This window comes from Erinaceus europaeus, chromosome 15, assembly GCF_950295315.1.
Source record: "Erinaceus europaeus chromosome 15, mEriEur2.1, whole genome shotgun sequence".
Taxonomy (NCBI): domain Eukaryota; kingdom Metazoa; phylum Chordata; class Mammalia; order Eulipotyphla; family Erinaceidae; genus Erinaceus; species Erinaceus europaeus.
This window is the reverse complement of record NC_080176.1, coordinates 4473580-4495743: the sequence shown is the minus strand read 5'-3', so window position 1 is coordinate 4495743 and position 22164 is coordinate 4473580. Positions and strand designations below refer to the sequence as shown.

General features: G+C 46.7%; 1 protein-coding gene across 1 annotated transcript in view; it reads right to left on the bottom strand.

Annotated features, from left to right (window-relative positions):
• Positions 1–21686, bottom strand: part of CREBBP (CREB binding protein) — a 111914-nt gene extending 90228 nt beyond the window's left edge. The window contains exon 1 of the mRNA XM_060174090.1: positions 21567–21686. Coding sequence (XP_060030073.1) covers positions 21567–21651 — 85 coding nt within the window. The 5' untranslated portion in view covers positions 21652–21686. The remainder of the gene's footprint in view (positions 1–21566) is intronic.
• Between the last annotated feature and the right edge of the window lie 478 nt (positions 21687–22164).

Here is a 22164-nt window from a genome sequence, read left to right as displayed (position 1 = left end):
AGCACACGTTACAATGCATAAGGACCCAGGTTCGAATCCCTGGTCCCTACCTGTAGGGGGGAAGCTTCACAAGTGGTAAAGCAGAGCTGCAGGTGTCTCTCTGTCTCTCTCCCTCTCTATCCCCCCCTTCCCTCTTCATTTCTGGCTGTCTCCATCCAATAAATCAATAAAGATAATAAAGATAAATAAGTAAGAAGAATGTACACATGTTTAAACAAACAAACAAACAAAAAAAACTAGTGGGTGGTCCTAGAGGTGGCACAATGGATAAAGCACAGGACTGTCAAGCATGAGGTCCCAAGTTCAATCCTTGGTAGCACATGTACCAGAATGATATCTGGTTATTTCTTTCTCTATTCTTCATGAATGAATAATAAAAATACATTTTTAAAAAACTAAGGGGGGGGAAATAGGCAGGGTAGATAGCATAATGGTTATCTAAGAGATCCACATGCCTGAGGTTCCAGACTCCAAGGTTCAATCCCCATAAACCAGAGTTTGGGGGGTAGGGGGGGAGAGGCAGGTGGTGGTGTATTCAGTGAAAAACAAATGTAATACAAGGACCCAGGTTCAAGCCTCCGTTCCCTACCTGAAGGAAAGAAAACTCATGACTGGAAGCAGTACTGCAGGTGTCTCTCTATCTCCCCCGCCCTTCTCAATTTCTCTCATTCCTTTCAAATAAAAATATTTATTTATTTAAACCAGAGCACTGCTCATCTCTGGCCTATAGTGATGCGAGGGACTGAAGCATAAAAGCCTTTTTGCATAACAGTATGCTATTTCCCTAGCCCAAAATATTTATTTCTTTAAATCAGTGCTTTAACAATGATTTATAAGATTACAATATAATGTACTTCTGTATCACACTAACCATCAAAGTTCTGGGCCGCCACCAAAAAAAAAAAAAAAAAAAAAAAAAAAAAAAAAAAGGAACTGGTCATATAAGGTTAGAAGAATAGTAACAGAAAACTTAAGGAAAGGCTAAACTTAAATGATCCGTACCTATTTAAGTGTAAATTACTAAACCAAATAAAAGCAGCCTTAACAGAGATTTCTCAAAACCCTAAAATGGCACACATGAGCTTGGAAAATGCTTGCAGCATCTGGAATGGGGCAATGCCGTCACAGACAGGGAGACACTGACTCCCCACACACGTGTACAAAGGGCAGGGGCTAGGGGTGCTCCAAGGGAAGAAAAGACAATAAACAAAATTAAATCATTCTCCTGATACCTCCTTTCTGGTTCCTCACAAAGTAGCATTTCCCTAATACATAGTCCATATACGACCACTTCCTCTCCCTCCCTCGCTGACCTTGGATTCCTCAGTCCACCACAGCTGGCTAGAAAGTGATATGCAAAGGACAAGCATGCATACGCGCGTGCGTGCGCGCGCGCACACACACACACACACACACACACACACACACACATTCACCCTAATATTAACTCTAAGATTAAAAAAAAAAGAGTAAAGACTACCCTAGGAAGTGTGCCTAGTGATTATGTAGCTTCATCCCAGACTGTATCATATAAACCTTAGCTCTCCCCTTATTAGCCGTGTTATCTTGGGTAAATTAGGTTCTGTGCCTCAATTTCCTCACTGGGGAAACTGGGAGAGGGTGTGTGTGTGTGAGGGTGTGTGTGTGTGTGTGTGTGTGTGTGTGTGTGTGTACACACACAGTGGTCCCTAAGGAAGGGTAACACTTCCCTAGGCTGCATTTTCCCTGACAGCAGAGCAAAGGTCTGGATAAGTAGATCACAGTCACCCTCCCTTCACAAGCCACAAAGTGTGTTAGTTGAGGGAAGTGGAGGCAAGTTTTCCAAGAAGGTTCTGAAAAAGACATTCCTTCCTGATAGTAAGAAATGCCCCAGAAGAAATCTTCCTCTTCACCAGACTCCATAACAGAACGGTGGCAACCTTCAACCAGGAGAAGAGACATTGCTCACACTGAAAATGTCTATAGCAAAAACTAATATTCTCTTTTTTATTCCCTTTTGTTGTCTTTGTTGTTTTATTGTTGTAGTTATTATTGTAGATATTATTGTTGTTGCTGTCGTTGGACAGGACAGAGAGAATGGAGAGAGGAGGGGAAGACAGAGAGAGGAGAGAAAGATTAGGCACCTGCAGACCTGCTTCACCACTGTGAAGTGACTCCCCTGTAGGTGGGGAGCCAGGGGCTTGAACAGGGATCCTTATGCCAGTCCTTGTGCTTTGCACCACATGCACTTAACCCGCTGCACTACCAAAAAAACTCCAAAAAAACAAATTTTCTAACCATACCTGGTTCTGAATTATCCAACCAAGAGCCTCCCTACCTTCAACTTCTCAAGTTCCTTTGCATGGTCCCTGTCTGCTTTTCAGCCACAGAGCTAAAGCTGTCACACCCTTAGTTCTGAGTACTTTCTCCCCTGGATTAAGGGCAGTGACCACGACAGAGGGTGATGGGTGTGGTATGGAATCATACTCCTATAAACTTATGAAAAAGTTATTAAATCACAAGGGGCCGGGAGGTGGCGCACCAGGTTAAGCACACATAGTACGAAGCACAAGGACCCTGGTTCAAGCCCCTGGCTCCCCATCTGCAAGTGTGTCTTTCTCTTCCCCTATCTTCCCCATCTCTCTTAATTTCTCTCTGTCCTGTCCAACAACAACAAAAGGAAAAGGTGGCTGTCGGAGTAGTGGATTCGTAGTGCAGGCACTGGGCCCCAGCCCGCGATGATAACCCTGGGGGCAATAAAGAAAGAGAAAAAAGAAAAGAAGCCAACTGCAACCTAAGTCTGACTGTAAGGAGTTAGAGGTGATCCACAAGTGTGCCCATGAAGGTGCCACCCTGTGCTTCAGTAGAGGCTGTGTGAGTGTGCTGTAGACACTGATCCTTTCCTCCCAAGTCTGGCTAGTGGCTCCTAAGGAAACCCTTCACACAACCATGGCATGTCTAGCTATGCCAGTACATTTAACATTGGATACTTAATACCTAATATTTTTGATTGCCCTTATTCAAGTTCGGCCAGTTGTCCCAACAATGCCGTTATCAGTTATTCATCTAAAATCTAATTCAGGATCCCAGTGCACTTAGTTGTCAGTCTTCTTCTGTCTAGAAAGATTCTACAGATTTGGTCTTTCCCAACTCTTGACATTTTTTGAAAGTACAGGCCAGTGGTGTTGTGGAATGTCCTGAAACTAGGAGATTTTCTCCTAGTTCCAGGGCATATAACTAAAAAGGCAGTAGGAAGAGGCTGTGGACTCAGCAGAGGCAGGAGAACCCCTGGCAGGGGCTCGCTACAGGCAGGTTAACCAGTTTCTGCATCTCTCTGGTTTTATGGGTTCCATCCCATAGCCTTCACGGCACTGTGCAGTCTAGAATCTTAATGTTCACGAGTACCAGGGTACAAAGATTACATGTAACAGTCAAAACCAAACACTTCTTCAACACAGCTTCTGTTGCGGTTGCTCTTCAGGTTTTGTTTTTGTTTGTTTTTCCTTTTTGTCTAAATGTGCACACACTTTACTCAGTACTCCTTTAAAGAGTACCCACAGGGCCAAGCAGAGGTGTACCTGGTAGAGCACACACATTATGGTACACAAGGGCCTGGGTTTAAGCCCTTGGTCCTCACCTGCAGGAGGAAGTTTCATGAGAGGTGAAACAGTGCTGCAGGTATGTCTCTGTCTCTCTATCCCCTCCCTCTCAACCACTGTCTCTTTTCAAAATAAGAAAACATTTGAGAGTGAAGAGAAAGAGAGTGAAAATACCCACTACTCCTTTGTCTACAAATATGAAAATGAAACTTGATCAGAATCACACAGTGGGAGCCATTGTGACAGGTTTCCTTCCTATCTGCCTAGGAAGGGCGAGGATTTGTGACCCAGCAGGACAACAGCTGCACATATCCTGTACTTGCATTAGAACAACCAAGGATCCTGACAGGCAAGTCTAAAGGCCAACAGGGAAAGCCAGGGGTGCAACTTAGTGGCAGAGCCATGCCCTGCACTATGGCTCCCGTGGGGAAACCCAAGAACAGCTGGCCACATGGGGTCAGTTTCAGGGTCCCTAGTTCAGTGCAGGAATTCGGAAACTGAAGTGAGACCCTCAAGGTCAAGTACTGGCTTAATCATTTAGTCTCATGTCCACTCTGCTGCCCCCGCCTATGAAACAGAAACAAGAGCCCGGAGTTAGATGAAGAGAAAGCTAGAAGGCTCTCCGTGTCACAGATAGCCCTGGCTTTCCTCTATCTTGTGCAAACGTGTGTGTGCATGCACACAGGCACCGCCCACCCACCATACTATCACTGTCAGATTTATCAGCTGTATTTATGATACATCCTAATTCTAGCACCAGTACACACACAAGTCCACATTATGACCGCTGAACTCAACTTTTAATTTTTTTTTTATTTCTTTATTGGATAGATGGCCAGAAATTGAGAGGAAGATAGAGAGGGAGAGAGATAGAGAGAGAGAGAGGGAGAGAGAAGCCTGCAGCACTGCTTCACCATTCGCAAAGCTTTCCCCCTGCAGATGGGGATCAGGCCCGAACTTGGGTTCTTGCGCACCACCATCCACATCTTGTCCACCTTGAGTGTTCTCCCTCATCCAAACACAACCCTCATCTGCTTGGGTGCAGAAGGGCTGCCTGAATCCACTGATGCCCTCACCTGCTAGTCCAAACACATAGGGACATGCGGCAACCAATGTGCAAGGTGTGGCGTTCATGGCAAGGAAGTGCACACACCGCATTCATCGCCACTCAGCCCATTCTCAAGTTAAGAAAATGACTGAAGAGAGGAAGCCAGGAAGTTGCAACATAACACAGCTATGTTTTCCACACACCAAAATGTCCCAACATAAGGTTGAGCAACAATAATCTAAGTCATCAGAAGCCCCTAAGATTCAAAACCAAGAGCCACCACTTCCAATCCCAGTGTCCCCTGTGCCACTACCTCACCTGCACACGATCTAGTGCCCTTCTTCAACTCTATACAACACTGAAAGTTGACTTTAAACAAGGCATTGACCAGCACTGAGTAGCTTTGCTCAGTCACAGAGCCAATTACTGTGCTATGTCCAGCTGCAAAGTTTTACTTGCGGGAGCAATGGGAGGGGGAGGCACAGTCGAAGTGCAGTTTTAGGTAAGGCTAAAGACAACCACAAAACACATCTTTCCTTGGGTTTTCTGAAGTCCTCATTCTGTCATAATACTTTCATTTATTCTATGAACTGGTTTGTTTGTGTGGAAACAAGTCATCTATCAAACCTTCTAGCCAGACGTATCTCAGTCTCACCCTTGAGTCTGGTAGAATTCACAAGGCTGCAGGCATGAGGGCAGCAGGAAGCCTGCCTGGGAAGCTAGGGCTCACCACTTAGCATCTGCCAACTCTCAACAGGCACCTGCCCATAGAGAGTAAATTATCCAAAACCCTGTTCCAGAGGCTACACAGTATCAATGTGAGCAAGGTGCTTACCTAGCCAAAGCTATAAAGTAGTAATCTTAACTCATATTATTTACCACATTCTCAAACAGAAACAAAGAGAACCAGATTCAATAAAGAATGCTCTTGGAATGTTACACTGTTCTTTCCGTCCTTCTCTTTCCAATTCTGTATCTTCTGCGGACCAGCCATATTTAGCACTCTGGGCACACTATGAGGCCCTGACTTCTGGCTGATGCAAAGGTTAAATGGCATAATGTAGAAGGAGAAGTAGCGTGTGAAGTATAAGCCAGGTGGGCCAGGAGACAGCACACCTGGCAGAGCACACACTTACCACGCATGAAGACCTGGGTACCAGTCCCCGGCCACCACACGAGAGCAAGCTTCCCCACGGTAGAGCACAACTGTGCTGGCTCTGCTCCCCCCTCCCCTTCTTTATTTACCAACAGTGGTGCTCAGTGCCTGCGCAGCTCTGCTGCTCTCACCAGCCACTTTCCCCTTCTCTGTAGACAAGTGTGAGGCAGAGAGATAATATACAGAGAAAAGAGATAAGGAGAGACACCACAACACTACTCCACTGCTTGAAAAGCGTTGCCCCCACGGCCAGCACTTCTGTATAGTGGTGCAGAGCTCACATCTGGGTCTTTTTCAACACGGCAATTTGTGTTGGCTACCTGCTGGTCCCTCTCTCTTTTAAAACAAAAAGTCCTTGGCATAGTAAATAAAGCATTGGGTCCTCAAGAATGAGGTCGTGTACACAATTCTGGCTCGAATTTGCCAGAGTGATGTTCTGGCTCTCCTCTCTCATATTAATAAAGATAAATATTAAAAAGTCCACTGGGAGCAGTGGAATTGTGTAGGAACAAAACCTCAGGAGAAAGAAAAAACACTATAGAGCAAAATTTAATTAATTCATTAAAATAAAGAAGCTAGGTAAGGCTGTGAGAGCTGTTTTGGGTTTAGTTCCCTCTGATCCCCAGAGATCATTTCTCTCTCCCGCCTGCCCCCTTTTCCTTCTATAGTCCTCATTCCTGTGAAAAAGTTCTGCTTTCTTTAAATTTTCTCAGAATTTCTTTACATTTCTCTTTCATACTACTTATAATTTCCAAGTTAAGCACCTTCTACTCATCCACCCTGGAGATGTTTGCAAATATATTTAATTACTAAATTTAAATCAGAAGCAAAAACATCCAACAGGACCATTACAACCGTTTTTTTTTTTTTTTTTTGTCTCCGGGGTTATTGCTGGGGCTCATGCCTGCACTCAAATCCACTGATCCTGGAGGCTATTTTTCCCTTTTGTTGTCCTTGTTGTTTATCATTGTTATTATTATTGTTTTTGTTACTGCTGTCATAGTTGTTGGATAGGACAGAGAGAAACTGAGAAGGGGAGACAAAGAGGAGGAGAGAAAGATAGCCACCTGCAGACCTGCTTCACCACCTGCGAAGTGAGCCCCCTGCCAGCGGGGAGCTTGAACCAGGATCAGGATCCTTATTGCCAGTCCTTGCACTTTGCATCAAGTCAACTTAACCCACTGCGCTACCACCCAACCCCCTGGACCAATACATTCTTTAAAAGCTCATGTGGCTGTCTTCCCCTCCTCTCTCCATTTCTCTCTGTCCTATCCAACAATGATGACAACAGAATAACTACAACAATAAAACAACAAGGGCAACAAAAGGGAATGAATAAATAAATAAATAAGCTCACGTGGAAGGTTGCAAAATAGCTCACTTGGTAGTCCACTATTTTCTCACAGCTACTGTGCTGTGATCTTTCACACGTTTTCTTTCTCCCTCTATAAAAAATGCCTTAAAAATAAATAACATGGAAAGATGAGGAATTTACAGACTGGCAGACCCTTCCAGAGGGATATGACCTGGAGTTGATTCCAAACTTCCTGTGTGCCTTTTTTCTGGGCAAGTATAGCGCCTATGGCAATGCTACCAGAATTAAAACTTGCTTTAGGGGGCCAGGCAGTAGTGCAGTGGGTTAAGCGCACATGGTGCAAAAGCACAAGGCCCGGTGTACGGATCCTGGTTTGAGCCCCCCCGACTCCCCACCTGCAGGGGGGTTGCTTCACAAGCGGTGAGGCCAGTCTGCAGGTGTCTTTCTCTCCCCCCCCTCTCCATTTCTCTCTGTCCTATCCAACAACGACATCAATGACAAGAATAATAATAATCACAACAATGATAAAACAACAAGGGCAACAAAAAAGGCGGGGGGGGGGGGATACCCTCCAGGAGCAGTGGATTTGTGGTGCAGGTACCGAGCCCTAGCAATAACCCTGGAGGCAAAAAAAAAAACCTGCTTTAAAGTCCTGGGGGTGGAGGTAGGCACCTGGTTTAGTGCTCGTTCCAGTGCTGGAGGACCCAGATTCAATCCCCCAAGCCCCACCTGCAGAGGGAAGCTTTACAAGTGGTAAAGCAGTGTTGCAGGTGTCTTTCTGTCTCGCTCCCTCCCTATCTACCCCTTCCCTCTTGATTTCTATCTCAGGTCTTGGGGAGTTGTGCAAATAAGTAACAGAACAATTCTCAAACAATGAAGAATATTAAGGAGGAAAAAAGCACTGTTTGATGAGTGTGTAAGCCATTACAAATAATTTTCATGTAGGAATTGAAACAAGCTCCCCAAAGACACTTAACCTTTCTTTTTTTTTTCCACAATTACTATTAGGAGATCATTAAAGCAAATTCCTTCTAAAATCTTCTGTGATTCAGACTTCTTTTATGAAGATACACCGCCCCCTAATTAGATCAGAATAATTAGGTTTCACTTCATTCTCAACAGCAGTCTCAAACCGAGCTAAAGGTTCTGCCTTCCTAAGTCACTATCTGCTCAAAAGCCTGAGGACTGAGCTGAGTGCTCATCTTCCCCCCGGGCCTTGCCACAGTGCAAGCAAGACCCACAGCAGCCTTTGCTCTGTGCAGGCCTGCTGGCCCCTAGAGGATGCTACTCTCATTGGGGAAGACAAGCCATGGACACCAAGTCACAGACACATATATGCCTGACTTTACAGCAAAGTAGAGTAAGGAAGTGGACAGAAACAGGAAAGACTCCAGGTAAGAGGCAAACTCTGGTGGAGAAGGACACAGAGAAAGAAAGGCTACAAATGGGTTGGGGGGGGGATTGAGGCTCAGCGGACACAGCAAGCACACTGCTATCCAGACATTCAAGAAAAAGAGCTCCCAACAGCAGGACCCCTACAGGTATGCAATGAGTCAGTGATGAGGCAGGGGAGAGTCCCCTAGAATGCTCTTAATGAGGGAAGGACTTCTTAAAGAAGCCACATTATTGCCCATTTCAACAATCATCTAGCATCCAGAAGACTATTATTACATAGTTTCACATCATACAGAGCTTATGAGCAGAAAATAATAAAAACAACTTCTTATGTTTTTCAGCTACTGTCAGGCCTTGACAGCTCTGATCCCTCTCACTCTGTTTCTAAGCTGACACTTTTGGTAAAAAGAGATAAATGGCACTGTAAGCCATTAATAAAGGCGAGGGGTGGCAATCACAGCAACCAAGTTTCCTCCAGAGCTGTGGGGACCAGGCCTGAACCTAAGTTGTACATATGGCAATGTAGGTACGCCAATCAGGTGAGCTATTTTGTGGTAAATTTTACTTCTCATGAAAAAATACTATTACAACATAAGCATTTTTCCCATCCTCAAAAGTGCTTCATGGTTATCTGTCAACTGCAAGGAAACTTCACTAAGTGTTTGCCATCTATTTACCGTCCATTTAGAGGGCCAAGGCAATCCTTCCAGCAAGTTCATAGTCACACTGGCTGTAGAGAGGCAGCTGGCCTCCTTCACTGATGCACTTACAAGTTATACAGGTTACCAGACAGCAAGAAGAACTGTAATTCCCTAACGCTGGTCTGCAAGTTGCCTCCCTTTAATGCCAAGGAGAAAGGTTGGGACATAAGGTCAGATCCAGTGGTAGACAGCAACACCAAGTCAGCAGAGGGGGAGGAATATTCTGGACTTAGACATGCCAGTGTAGCACATGTGGAGGGGCTCTGACAGGAAAGGCCACCTCAGGTCCAGAGCACAGCATCCAGACAACTGGATACCACTCTTCAGTAAGAGAAATGAGCGGGAGCAAGACAGTGGCGCACCTGGTTAGTGAACACATTATAGTGCTCAAGGACCCCGGTTCAAGGCCCTGGTCCCCCCCGCAGGGGAAAAACTTGGTGAGTGGCGAAGCAGGGCTGCAGGAGTCTCTCTGTCTCCCCCACCCAATTTGTCTCTATCCAATAATAAACAAGAATCATTAAAAAAAAAAAGAGAGAGAGAGTAGGGGTAGTTAGCATTAAGGGTACGCAAAAGAGACCTCATGCCTGAGGCTTCAAAGTCCCAGGTTCAATCCCCTGCACCACCATAAACCAGAGCTGAGCAGTGCTCTGGTAAAAAATAAATGAATAAATAAAAAATAAAATGTTTAAAAGAGGAGAAGGGAGAGAAATGAGCTAACAGGGGCTTAAGTGAATAATATTAAATGAGAGATGCCAGCCTAAAAAAACAGCACACTATGAGTACAACCACCCACATCTGGAAAAGGGAAACCAGACACCAACAACCAGGGGGTATGAATAGGCGCACCTGGTTGAGAGGACACATTCCAGTGCACATGGGGCCAGGTTCAAACCCTGGCCCCTACCTGCAGGGAGAAAAGATGCAAGTGGTGAAGTAGGGCTGCAGGTGTCTCTCTGTCTCTCTCCCTATCTTCCCGTTCCTCTCAATTTCTATTCCTATCCCATAATTAATAAAAATGTTTTTCAACAAAGAGAGTTAAGAACGTTGTCCTGATTCCTAAACTACATTTCACGGGGCCCTTTCTTCCCACAAATGTAGTTGAAGAGAGAAGGCGCATGTCAATTTTCCCTGCGGACAAGAACCTAGATGAGAAAAGTACATCTTAGGAATAGGTGGCCTCCCCAGCCCCCACCTGCAGAAGGAGAAGCTTCACAAGCAGTGAGGCAGTACTGCAGGTGTCTCTCTTCACCCTCCCCACCACTTTTTTTTTTAATTATTATTCATGAAGAGGATAGGCAGAGAGAGAGAGAAAGAACCAAACATCACTCTGGTACATGTGCTGCCGGGGATTGAACTCAAGACCTCATACTTGAGAGTCCAGGGCTTTCTTTATCTACTGTGCCACTTCCTGGACCACTCTTTCTCCCTCTCTACCTCCTCCTCCCCTCAAGGTCTCTCTGTTGTCCTATCAAATGAAAAATAAAATAAGGAAAGAATGACACTAAAGACAGAATAGTTTCACATATTCATTCACCCATCTTTCAATGAACATTTTAATGGTTTCCATAGCTTGGTAATGGTAAACTATACTGTAATGAATATTGGGTTACAGACATATTGTTCAAGTCAGACGTTTTATTCCACTAAATACCCAAAAATGCAACTGCTAGATACATAATTACTTTCTTGACTAACTTCCATATTGTTTTCCATAGTGACTGTACCTACAGTGCTCAGGAGTTCTCACTTCTCCAAACCCTCAGTAACTCTGTAGCTATTTGTCTCTGTGACAGCCATTCTAACAGGTGTCAAGTGGTAAAACCATTAGTGATTTGTTTACTTTTCCTTTTTCAAGTTCTAATCTTAAGCAACTGCTCTAAGACAGCACCAAGTTTCATTTAGAAATCAACTTTTCAGTGAACAGTTTAACTCCAAAAAAGACTAAAGATTAGGGTCACATGACTATTTTGCAGGATTCTCAGATCTTTTGCTGCTGGTACTGAGACAGACACACTAGCCCTTATTCTAAAAGTCAATCAGGCAGGGCACTCATAATTTTTCCATTTACTAGAAAGAAACTTCCATGAAACTGTCTCTGGGTCAGACCTCTCACATCTAACCCAATTGTCACCACTCCTACAATACTTTCTACACAATTAAAAACAAATGGGGGCCAGGTGGTGCCACGCCTACCTGAGCACACAGGTTACCATGTCCAAGGACTGGGACTCGATCCCTGCTCCCCATCTGCAGGGGGGACACTTCACAAGTGGTGCAGCAAGTCTGCCAGTATCTATCCTGCTCTATCCCTCTCTATCTTCCCATCCTCTCCCAATTTCTATGTGTCCTATCAAATAATAATATAGGAAGAAAGAAAAAAAGGGGAAAATGGTCACTTGAGCAGTAGATTCGTAGAGCTGGCATCAAACCCCAGGGAATAACACTAGTGGCAATAAAAATGTGTGCATACATACATACATAGCAGCCTCACCCTGCTATATGTCAGCAATCAAAGATGGGCAACACACAAAGCCAGTCAAATCAGAATGGAAAACTCGAGGAGAAAAAGGTTCCTTACAAAAGAGTGCACCCCCTGCCCCATTCTAATGTGAAGTCACTGGTCTAGTCACAGAGCCTCTGTGCCTCTCTGAGCTAAAGCCAATGCCTTCCTTAGAGCCATGCGGCCGGTCTCCCAGTATAAAAAGCTCTGACATTTCTTTCAACTCTGAGTCATGGTTAGAAGTTTCTACTTTTAATCAGGTGACAAATACTCAAAATATTTTAATCCATAGGAATTGGGTCAAGCTCTTATAGTTCATAATTGTCAGAGCAAATTAATTATTTGATAAATTTCTATAGTTCCCAGGTATGGTCATTCAGTTTGCAATCAAGTGCCAAAATCCACTTTATTCAAATATTTGAATAAGAAGTCTCTGTCTACCTGCAATTAAAAAAAAAATACTAGATTTTTTTTCTTGCTATTTACTGGTTTCTCTAATTACAATATTGAGGGGCTGGGTAGTGGTGCACCTGGTAGAGTATACATGTTACTGTAAGCAAGGACCCAAGTTCAAGGCCCCAGGCCCCACCTGCACAGGGAAGTTTTGCAAGCAGTGAAGCAGTGCTGGTTACCTGCCCCCCCCATCCTTATTCTCAATGCCTCTTTAATTCTATCAAATAAATTAAACATTTAAAAAAATATATCAGGGCCAGGCAGTGATGCACCTGGATAAGTGTACACATTAGAGTGTGCAAGGACCTAGGTTCGAGCCCCTGGTCCCCACCTACAGAGACAGAGCTTCACAAGCGGTGAACCATGTCTGCAGATGTCTGCCTCCCTCTCTATATCCTCCACTTCTCTCTATCTCTGGCTATCTCTATCCAACCAATACAATAATATATATATATATATATATATATGTGCATAAGTGTGTTTTGATTAGTAATTTTTTAGTATTTTGAAGGTAAGGGAAAGACTCTGAATTAAAAAAAAAAAAGTATCATATACAACAATATTATGCAATCAAGCTAGACAGCTCCCACTATTCAGAAAAACCTATGCACAGATTAATGGAAGTGAAATGGAGGAAATGTCACTTGGGACAATATCCAAGTCTTTCCAAAGGTGAGGTTTAAAAAGAAAGGATTTCGACTTTTAGACACAGTTAAAAATAACCTTGCTTCCCAAATTTAGAACCAAAAAACAGCCCAAAGGCAGCTTTTCAAAGACAGCAACAGTCATCCTCTATATTACCGAAGAACCAGGAAGAGCCGCTTGTGCTTGCTTCTGCACCTTTCCTATGTCTCAGGTGCTCTTTCCCAAGTCTGAGCGCTTCATGGCCTCCTCCAGTCAAAGCTCCAAGGAGATTGACAGCTTTGGCCCTGCCCCACACACAACCCTGCTGGAAAGAGGACACAGCCCCCAGCGGGCAAGAGGGCTTCCACCTCTGCGTCAGTGATCTGCACTGCGTGGCCTGTGCACAGGGCAGCTTGGGAAAGCACTGCAGCCCTGCCCACCAGTCCAGGAGCAGGTCCGTCCGTGCAGGAGGGACGAGCAGCCAGGAACAGGCTTGGGTTTGAGAACTTGAGAGAAACTCCCTTGGACATGCAGAGGATTCAGGTATGAGTCCTGGGTAGAGTTCACAACCACCGTGGAAAAATGTGCACACTTCTCCAGCGACCTGGCTCAGGCTCAGCAGGACTGAGGCCCAGGAGCCCACCACACACATGACACCTAGCCTGTGGTTCCCCTTACTCGAGGGTATCACTGGCCCCCCCAAGGCCTAACACGCATGGTTTTCCACACACAGACCTCCGGCTCAAGGGGCTCATGCCTCTAACTCATGTATTTTGGCACCTGACTGTATTTGTATTCTTTATTTCACTTAGTAGTCAGAGATACCTGCAGTACTGCTTCACCACCACTTGTGAATCTTCCCCCTGCAGGGGATGGGGATGGGGACTTGAACCTAGGTCCTTGAGCACAGTGATGGGTGTGCTCAACTGGTGTGCCACTGCCTGACCCTTGCCTCTAATTTCTATCTTGACCACAATTCTAAGTTACTTGAAGGCAAAAACACAATCCTTTGGATGCTGCCGCTGGATCCTTTCACCTAAATTCTACCAAAGTAAAGGAAGAGCATCACACATTTGCTGCTTAAACAAACAGTACACAAAATATTCCTCTAGATTATTTAAAGACTTTAGAACATATGACAGCACTTAAGTTTTTTATTTTAAAATATGCAACCACCATGTCCTACGAAAAACATACAATTGAAAATGGACACAAAAATCAATAGTATTGGTTACAACCTCTTAGCTGAGAGACTGGCCTACACGCACTGCCTGTGCATGCATGGATTTGCACACATGGCCACTGTCTTTCCCAGAAGCACTGACCAGCAGGTCTCTGGTCCAATCAGACTAGCACTCCCAGTTAGCCTGGACACACCCACTTTCCCTGGGACCGACATGTCCCCAGTCCAAGCAGTTTTCACACAGCATCTCATAATCACACAGCAGTGGTTATTATCTCTGTTTTACACAAGAAACTGAGGCTCAGAGAGCTGATTAACTTGACCTGGGTCACAATGTGTGTGTGTATGGGGTGGTGAGGAGCAAAGCCAGTGCTCTCACAACCCACACTATGCAGACATTGCAGGCCACCCATGTAGCCTGCAACCAGACACTGGCTGGCCTGCTAGGTTGGTCCCAGGTAAGAGCAACCAAGTCCATCTCTGTAGCTCAACAGAATCTGGGATTAGGAAGAAGAGACTCTAAAATTATGTGCACAGGTGTGTTTTGCAATTGGCTTATAAATCCAGTCTGATGAGAAAAGCTATGAGAAAGATGAAGGAGAAACACAGCACATTCATTCACCCATTCCCTCAGCATGTCTAGGGAGGTGGGGGGCTTAAGAGGTGTCAGGCCTGCTCGAAACCACAGGCGAAATACATCTGAAGGGCCCTCACTGGAGCTCTGAAAGCTACTCACTTTCCTGTTTTACAGGAAGATATGGACTCAGAGGCACAAAGAGGTAAATGCTGCAAAGCTGCTGGGTTCAAAGAAAAGCAAAATGATAAGCAAGCAAACAAAAAGATCATCTTAGCTAACTGGGTCTTATTTTGAATTAAGTATGTAAAACTGGAAGAAGGCAGAGCTAGAGAAGGGCCCCCATGAGCACTGAAGCACTGTCCCTAGACTGCTGCCTAGCCCACCCCCCCGTGGTTCACTTGGGCTTCCAGCAGCAATCAGACCCATACACAAAAGGTACTCAGAAAACCAGCACTGCTGGGGGTTCAGGTGGTGGCGCACCTGGTTAGGCACACCCATTACAGTGCATAAGCCCCTGATCCCCACCTGCAGGGCCTGAAGGGGGAAAATGGTGAAGCAGGGCTGCAGGTGTCTCTGCCTCTTTCCCTCTCTACCTCCCTCCCCCTCTCAATTTCTCTGTCTCTGCAATAATTAATAAGAATATTAAGAAAAAGAAAAAAGAAAGAAAAGAAAAAGAAAATCAGCACTGCTGGTGTTCACTCTTTTCCAGAGACCTGACTAAAGCCAATTACAGCAGTCGAGTGCTCCCAACTGACACAGCACTGGTTCCATGTGACAGCAGGGTCCCAGGCTAGGTTTCACTAGCTGGCACACACCTTGCCCATCCTTTATATATTGTCTAGGGCTGTTGTTACATCAAAATGCCATTGAGAGAAGCAGAAACAGAGACCACATGGTCCACAAAATCAAAATTATGTGCTCTGACCCCTTCCAGAAAGTTTCCAACTCTTGTCTTATACACAGGTGTTTGACAATGGGGTGCCCTCTCTGCAGGTTGCACTATCTTCCATCCACCCCCAATCTTCCCGGGGCACAAAACCTTTTGAGAGACACCTCTTTGCATGCCCTCTAGTTTCTTGGAAGAGCTCAAAGTGCTGGATTGGGAGATTGCTGCACCGTAGCCATCAGGTCTCCAGGGAGGTTACAGAGCGCTAGTCTGAAGGCAGAGAGGTCCTGACTGCTGTTGTCCCAACACTCCACTGCCTGAGAGCAGGCTCTACCAACCTCACAATAAGGCATAATTCACCTTCACCAGGTTAAGGCACACTTTGGTAGAATCACATCCACCTTTTTTGTTTCCATACACACTAAGTAAAAATGCAAAGCTGGCACTTAAGGAGCCCAGAGTCACCAATTACTGTCACACAACTACAAGGGCACCAGTCAGAAGTGATGCCAATATAGTCTAACAAACCAAGAACCCACTTCCGAGGGGAGGCTTGAGACACAACTCCCTTGTAAGATCAGTTCCAATTCTGTTTCAGAATTACAGAACCATTTTCAAACCTTCCACAAGAGAAAAATCCTCAATCTTCTGACCTCCATAGCCATGGTGGCAGGAATCAGACTCACCTGCCATCCTCCCTCAGAAAACTTCAAATGCAGCCTCTGTGTTTGCTGCCCTTCTTGGCCACTTCAAAGTTCCTACTCTTCTAACAAGTAAAAACAAGGCCAAATTGTGAAAACTCCACAAAACCCACTAGTTCTGATTTAGCCAGAATTAAAAGCATCCCCAACTCGCCCATTTGGTGGATGACATACTTTCCCTAAAGGAATTGAGCTCACTTGCTGGAGTTACAATATTCAACTTGCCGAGGACTGCAGTCTCTGGGGCCCAAAATTCAACTACTCCATGCTTATGGGTGCAGACTTAAAAAAAAACTATCTCTCCCTTTTATGTTCTAGGTGTGGGCTGGCTACAGGTTACTCTGGGTAGACCACCTCTCAAGTCTGGTTCCTTGCCCAGAAAACCTTGCTACAGCAGGGATGCTAGATGCACCAGACTGAGAAAAACTGAGTGGGGCCAGGTGGTGGCGCACCTGGTTAAGTGCACACATTGCAGTGGGCAAGGACCCAGGTTCAAGTCCCTGGTTTCTACCTGCAGGGTGGAAGTTTTACAAGTAGTGAAGCAGGACTACAGGTGTTTCTCTGTCTCTTTCCCTAGCTCCCCCTCCCTTCTCAATTTCTCTGTCTCTATCAAACTTACTAATTAAAAATTATTTCAAAAAACTTACACTAAAGAACTCAGACATAAAAGATGACTGTTTCATTGCAAAAGTTTTTTTTTTATTGTACTATTTTTCTTATTGGGGAATTAATGTTTTACATTCAACAGTAAGTACAATAGTTGCACATGCATAACATTCCCCAGTTTCCCATTTAACAATACAACCCCCACTAGGTCCTCTGAATCCTTTTTTTTTTTTTTTTTTTAACCAGAGCATTGCTCAGCTCTGGCTTGTGGTAGTTATGGGGGATTGAACCTGGGACTTTAGGGCAGCTGGGTGGTAGGGCAGAGAACCAGATTAAGCACACATAGTACAAAGCCCTGCTCAAGGGACACACTTCAAACCCTCAGCTCCCCACCTGCAGGTCTTTCTCTCCCCTTCCTCTCTCAATTTCTCTGTCTTATCCAAAAAAAAAGAACCTGGGACTTCAGGCCTCAGGGAAGAGTCTCTCTGCATAACCATTATGCTATCCATCCCCACCTGCAAAAGGTATTATGGTTGTGGCTGTATCTACCTTTATTTAAACATGCATGTCAGGAGATTCACACTATCAGATATTATAACTGCATAGTCTGGCTTTCTTTTATTTTTTTAATTTTATTTTCCCTTTTGTTGCCCTTGTCTTTTTATTGTTGTTGTTGATGTTGTCATTGTTAGATAGGACAGAGAGAAATGGAGAGAGGGGAAGCAGAGGGGGAGAGAAAGATAGACACCTGCAGACCTGCTTCAACGCCTGTGAAGGAACTCCCCTGCAGGTGGGGAGCCGGGGGCTCAAACTGGGATCCTTACAAAGGTCCTTGCACTTTGTGCCACGTACGCTTAACCCACTGCGCTACGGCCCGACTCCCTAGTCTGGCTTTCTTATAGTGGTGCGGGGGATTGAACCTGGGAGTCTCAGGCATGAGTTTCTTTGCATAATCATTACACTATCTAGCCCAACCCTAACTGCAGAGGTGGCACAGCAGATATGGCATTGGACTCTAAGCGTGGGGTCCTGAGTTTAATCCTGGACAGCATATGTATCAGTGATGTCTGATTTTTTCTTTCTCCCTCTATCTATCTAGCCTATCTTCATGAATAAATACAAAATAAAAATGTTGGGAGTCGGGCTGTAAGCGCAGTGGGTTAAGCACACATGGCGTGAAGCGCAAGGCATAAGGATCCCAGTTCGAGCCCCCGGCTCCCCACCTGCAGGGGAGTCGCTCCACAGGTGGTGAAGCAGGTCTGCAGGTGTCTGTCTTTCTCTCCCCGTCTTCCCCCTCCTCTCTCCATTTCTCTCTGTCCTGTCCAACAATGACAACATCAATGAACAACAACAAGAATAAAAAACAAAGGCAACAAAAGGGAAAATAAATAAATTTAAAAAATAAAAAAATTAAAATGTTACAACTGCTGAAGGACATTTACACAGCACAGGCTGAATGAAGTATACTTATGTTCAATTTTTCAGGAGGCAGTAAAAAAAAAAGCTTCTCTATAGTCTATTTGTTACATGTAAATTTGGACTCAATAAAGCTGTTAAAAAACAAGCAGAGGGGGGCAGGCAGTGGCGTTCGTGGCTAATCGCACAGTACTACGCACACAGACCTGTACAAGGATCTGAGTTCGAACCAGACTCCCCAACTGAAGGTGGGATGTTTCACGAGTGGTAAAGGAGATCTGCAGGTGTCTTTCTCCTCTCTCTCCCCCGACTCTCAATTTCTCTCTTATCGAATAAAAAAAATGGGGGGATCGCTGCCAGGAGCAGTGGCAGCCCTGGGCCCCAGCAATAACCCTGGAGACAATAAAAAAAAGTCTATTGTTTTATCATTAATTTATCCTGCACTATCAAATCAAGAATATCTTCTAAAAGACACAAAAGTGCTGTTTTAATCTGGACTTTTTTCTCCTACCACTCTGCTCAGTCTGGCTTATGGTGGTACTAGGAGTTGAATCTGAGATCTTTTGGTGTCTTAGACACAAAAGTCTCCTTGCATAACCACTATGCTATCACCCCGGCCCTAATTAGGATATGTTAAATAGTTTCCAAAACATATAACTACAGAGTAGTTGACAAAGCCTGCTTTTTAAAAAAAATGCCAAGTCCTGGTTCGAACCCCGGCTCCCCACCTGCAGGGAAGTCGCTTCACAGGCGGTGAAGCAGGTCTGCAGGTGTCTGTCTTTCTCTCCCCGTCTTCCCCTCCTCTCTCCATTTCTCTCTGTCCTATCCAACACGACAATAATAACTACAACAATAAAAAACAAGGGCAACAAAAGGGAATAAATAAATAAAATAAAATATTAAAAAAAAAAAAAGTGCCAAGTGTAGGAAGACTGCTTGTGAGCCTTCAATTCTGGACCTCTCCAGAGGGGCCCAGGGGTCGGTCACCTCTTTCTCTCTGGCCACCCTGCTTCCCTATCGCAACTGCACTCTCCCTAGGCCTTCCTGGACACCCCCCTTTTACCCTGACATCAGAGGCCAACTCACCTGAGGTCCACTCCTGCTTATTAGATAGCAAGCACTCTGATGTACAGTACTCTGGCCAGTAGACTCCTCAACATGAGGGGTTCCGATCTTGGCCCAATCCCCCAATCCAGCTCCATATGCCAGACCTCACCATATCCTGGTTCTCAGGTCAACAAGGCTGCTGCCACTGCTGCCGCCTTCTCCTCCCTCTGCTATATAATTTTTGGAGCTCTTTTTCCTCAAATTTTAGTACATGAGCAGGTAAAACACCTTACTCATTCAACAATTTTTTTTTTTTTTTTACCAGAACACTGCTCAGCTCTGGATTATGGTGGTACAAGGGATTGAACCTGGGACTTTGGAGTCTCAGGCATGAGTCTCTGCATAACCATTATGCTGTCTACCCCCACCCTCTCATGGAACCATTTTCTCCAGCAAACATCAAATACACATTTCCTCACTAAGAATGAACTCTTCTCCATGGTCCGGGAGGTGGCCCAGTGGATAAGGCATTGGGCTCTCAAGCAAGAGGTCCTGAGTTCAGTCTCCAGCAGTACATATACTAGAGTGCTATCTGGTGTTCTATCTTCTTCACAAAAAAATAAGTAAAATCTTAAAAAAGAAAAAAGTGAACTCTTCATCTCCCCAAATGCCTTCACTTTAACTTAGTAGTATAAATGAGGATCCTCTAGTCTTGTATTTGCTTAGCATATATCCCTCAGATCTGTCTCAGACTAGCACTTTGAGGAGACAAAGTTGCACTTTGTTTAATGGGACTGAAGATGATCTCTCTTGTCCCCACCACCAGACTCTTCCAGGTACTGAAACCAAGGTCCTGAACTCAAGTATGGCCGTGAATTTAATTCTCTGGATTACTTAAATCAGATTTTTTTTTTTTTTAAGATGAAGACAGCGTGAGAGAAACCACAGCATTAAGCTTCCTTCTATGTGTTGGGGCCTGGGCTGGAACCTGGGCTGCACACACATGGCAAAGCAGAGCACTACTACCCAAGTGAGCTATTTCACCCGCACTAAATCAGAACTACTAAAGACTGTCTTGTTCCACATTTGGAACAGTAGAAGCCCCCACTCACTGCCTTATGAGGATCAACACTGGAGAGGATGGGGAAAGAGTAGTCAGAGTGGGAAGTCCGTTCTGACAAAACTTTGCTGTGATCAGTAGCCCAGTGAGTGATCTGGGACCATCCCAGTGCCAGTAGTGCCTTTGGGCTCCATTTTGGAAAAAGCTGAATGTCTAGAGCCGGACAAGCCTTTCGGCTAGACTGTGTGCCTAGTCCGTCCTTCTAAATAAAACAACAACCTACAACAACCTCACTCCTTACAAAAGCACAGCCACAAAACCATTCAAAAAGTTACCAGTTTCAGAGGACGAGCTTCCAGGCTGAACTGGGCTGGCATAATCGACATTTCGGATGAAAACAGACCTTTCACTCAAATAAGACAAGACTGAAGAAGGAAGAGATTTCTGTTCTTCAAGAATAAATCAAGGGAAAAAAGTAAAAGGTAAACATCGTGGTTTGTCTCTACATTTTTACCTCAGATAAGTTGACAGAATTAACACCAGACTCCAGTCTGTCAGGTGGAAAGAAAAGAAAAAAAAAAAAAAGTATTTTTAGGGATTTGTCTATGTCCTGAGTTATTCCTCCCCTGTCCCCTGTCCTTGCTGCCTTCTGACTGGTTTGAAAGAAGGAAGGAAGGAAAGAAAAGAAGAAAGAGAGAAAGAAAGAAAGGAAAGGAAAAGAAAGAGAGAAAGAGAAAGGTCGTCCTCTCACTCCCGCACGAACAGATACTCTGGGAAACGTGTTCCAGCCGAAGCCACGGGGTGAGCGTCTGGTTTCCAGACACCCGTTTCTGGTCCGTCGGCGGCGTTCGCGGGGGCTCAACAGCTGTGCGCGCCGCCCGCGCGTGAGGGCCGCGCCGCGGCTCCGTCCACCACGGGCCGGGCCCCAGCAGCTCGCCGCGCCGCCCGCACCTCAGCGTCCCGGTCTCGGGCGCTTCCCGAGGCAGCGCCGGCAGCCGCCGAGCGAGTGGAAGCCGCGTGTGGACGGAGAGAGGCGCCCGCCAGGAAGCCGCGTCCTAACTTCGCGCAAAGTTGGCGGAGCCCCGCGCCGCGGCGGCCGCGACTCCCCGGGGGCGGGCGGGCAGGCCCGGCGGCTCCACCGGCAAACTTGGCGGCGGGGGAAAGTCAGCGGCCCGGCCCGGCCCGGCCCGGCCGCCGGGGCCGCCCCCCGCGCAGCGCTCCCCCGGGGCCCCGGCGCCAACGTCCCCCCGCGCTGTCACCGCCCGGCGCCCGGCTCCCCGCGCCCCGCCCGCGCCCGCGCCCGCGCCCGCCGCTCCTTACCGGTGCTGTCATTCGCCGAGAAGCCGGGCGAGCTGAGTTTGGCTCGTTTCGGGTTGGGCGGGCCGTCCAGCAAGTTCTCGGCCATCTTCGCCGGCTCGTGGAAACCGCCCCGGGCGCGGGCGCGGGGCTCCGGGCGGGGGGCCGGGAGGAGCGGAGGGCCGCGGCCCGAGCCGCCGCGCAGGGAGGGAGAGGCGCGGGCCGGGTGGGGGAGGCGGCGGCCCAATCTCGGCCGCAGCAACAGCGCCCCGCCGCGCTCACCGCCCGCCCCCGGCCGCCGCCGCCGCCGCCGGCCGCGGCCCCCTCATCCCCTGCCCGCCTCCCGAGCGCGACGCTCCGCCGCGGGGGCGCCCCGGCCCCCCGGCCGCCCCCCCCGGGCCCGGCTGGCCGCGACGGCGCTTCAGGCGGCCCCCGGGAACATGGTGCCGCCGCGCCGCGCCGCGCCGCGCCGCGCCGCGCCGCCTCGCCCCCCCGCGCCCCACTTAGGGAAGCCTTCCGCCGGCTGCCGACCGGGGGCCTTCGGGCGCCGCGCCCCGCCGCCGCCCGGAGGCCGCGCCGGGCGCCCCGCGGGGTCGCCGCCGCCGCCGCCGCCGCGGCCCCC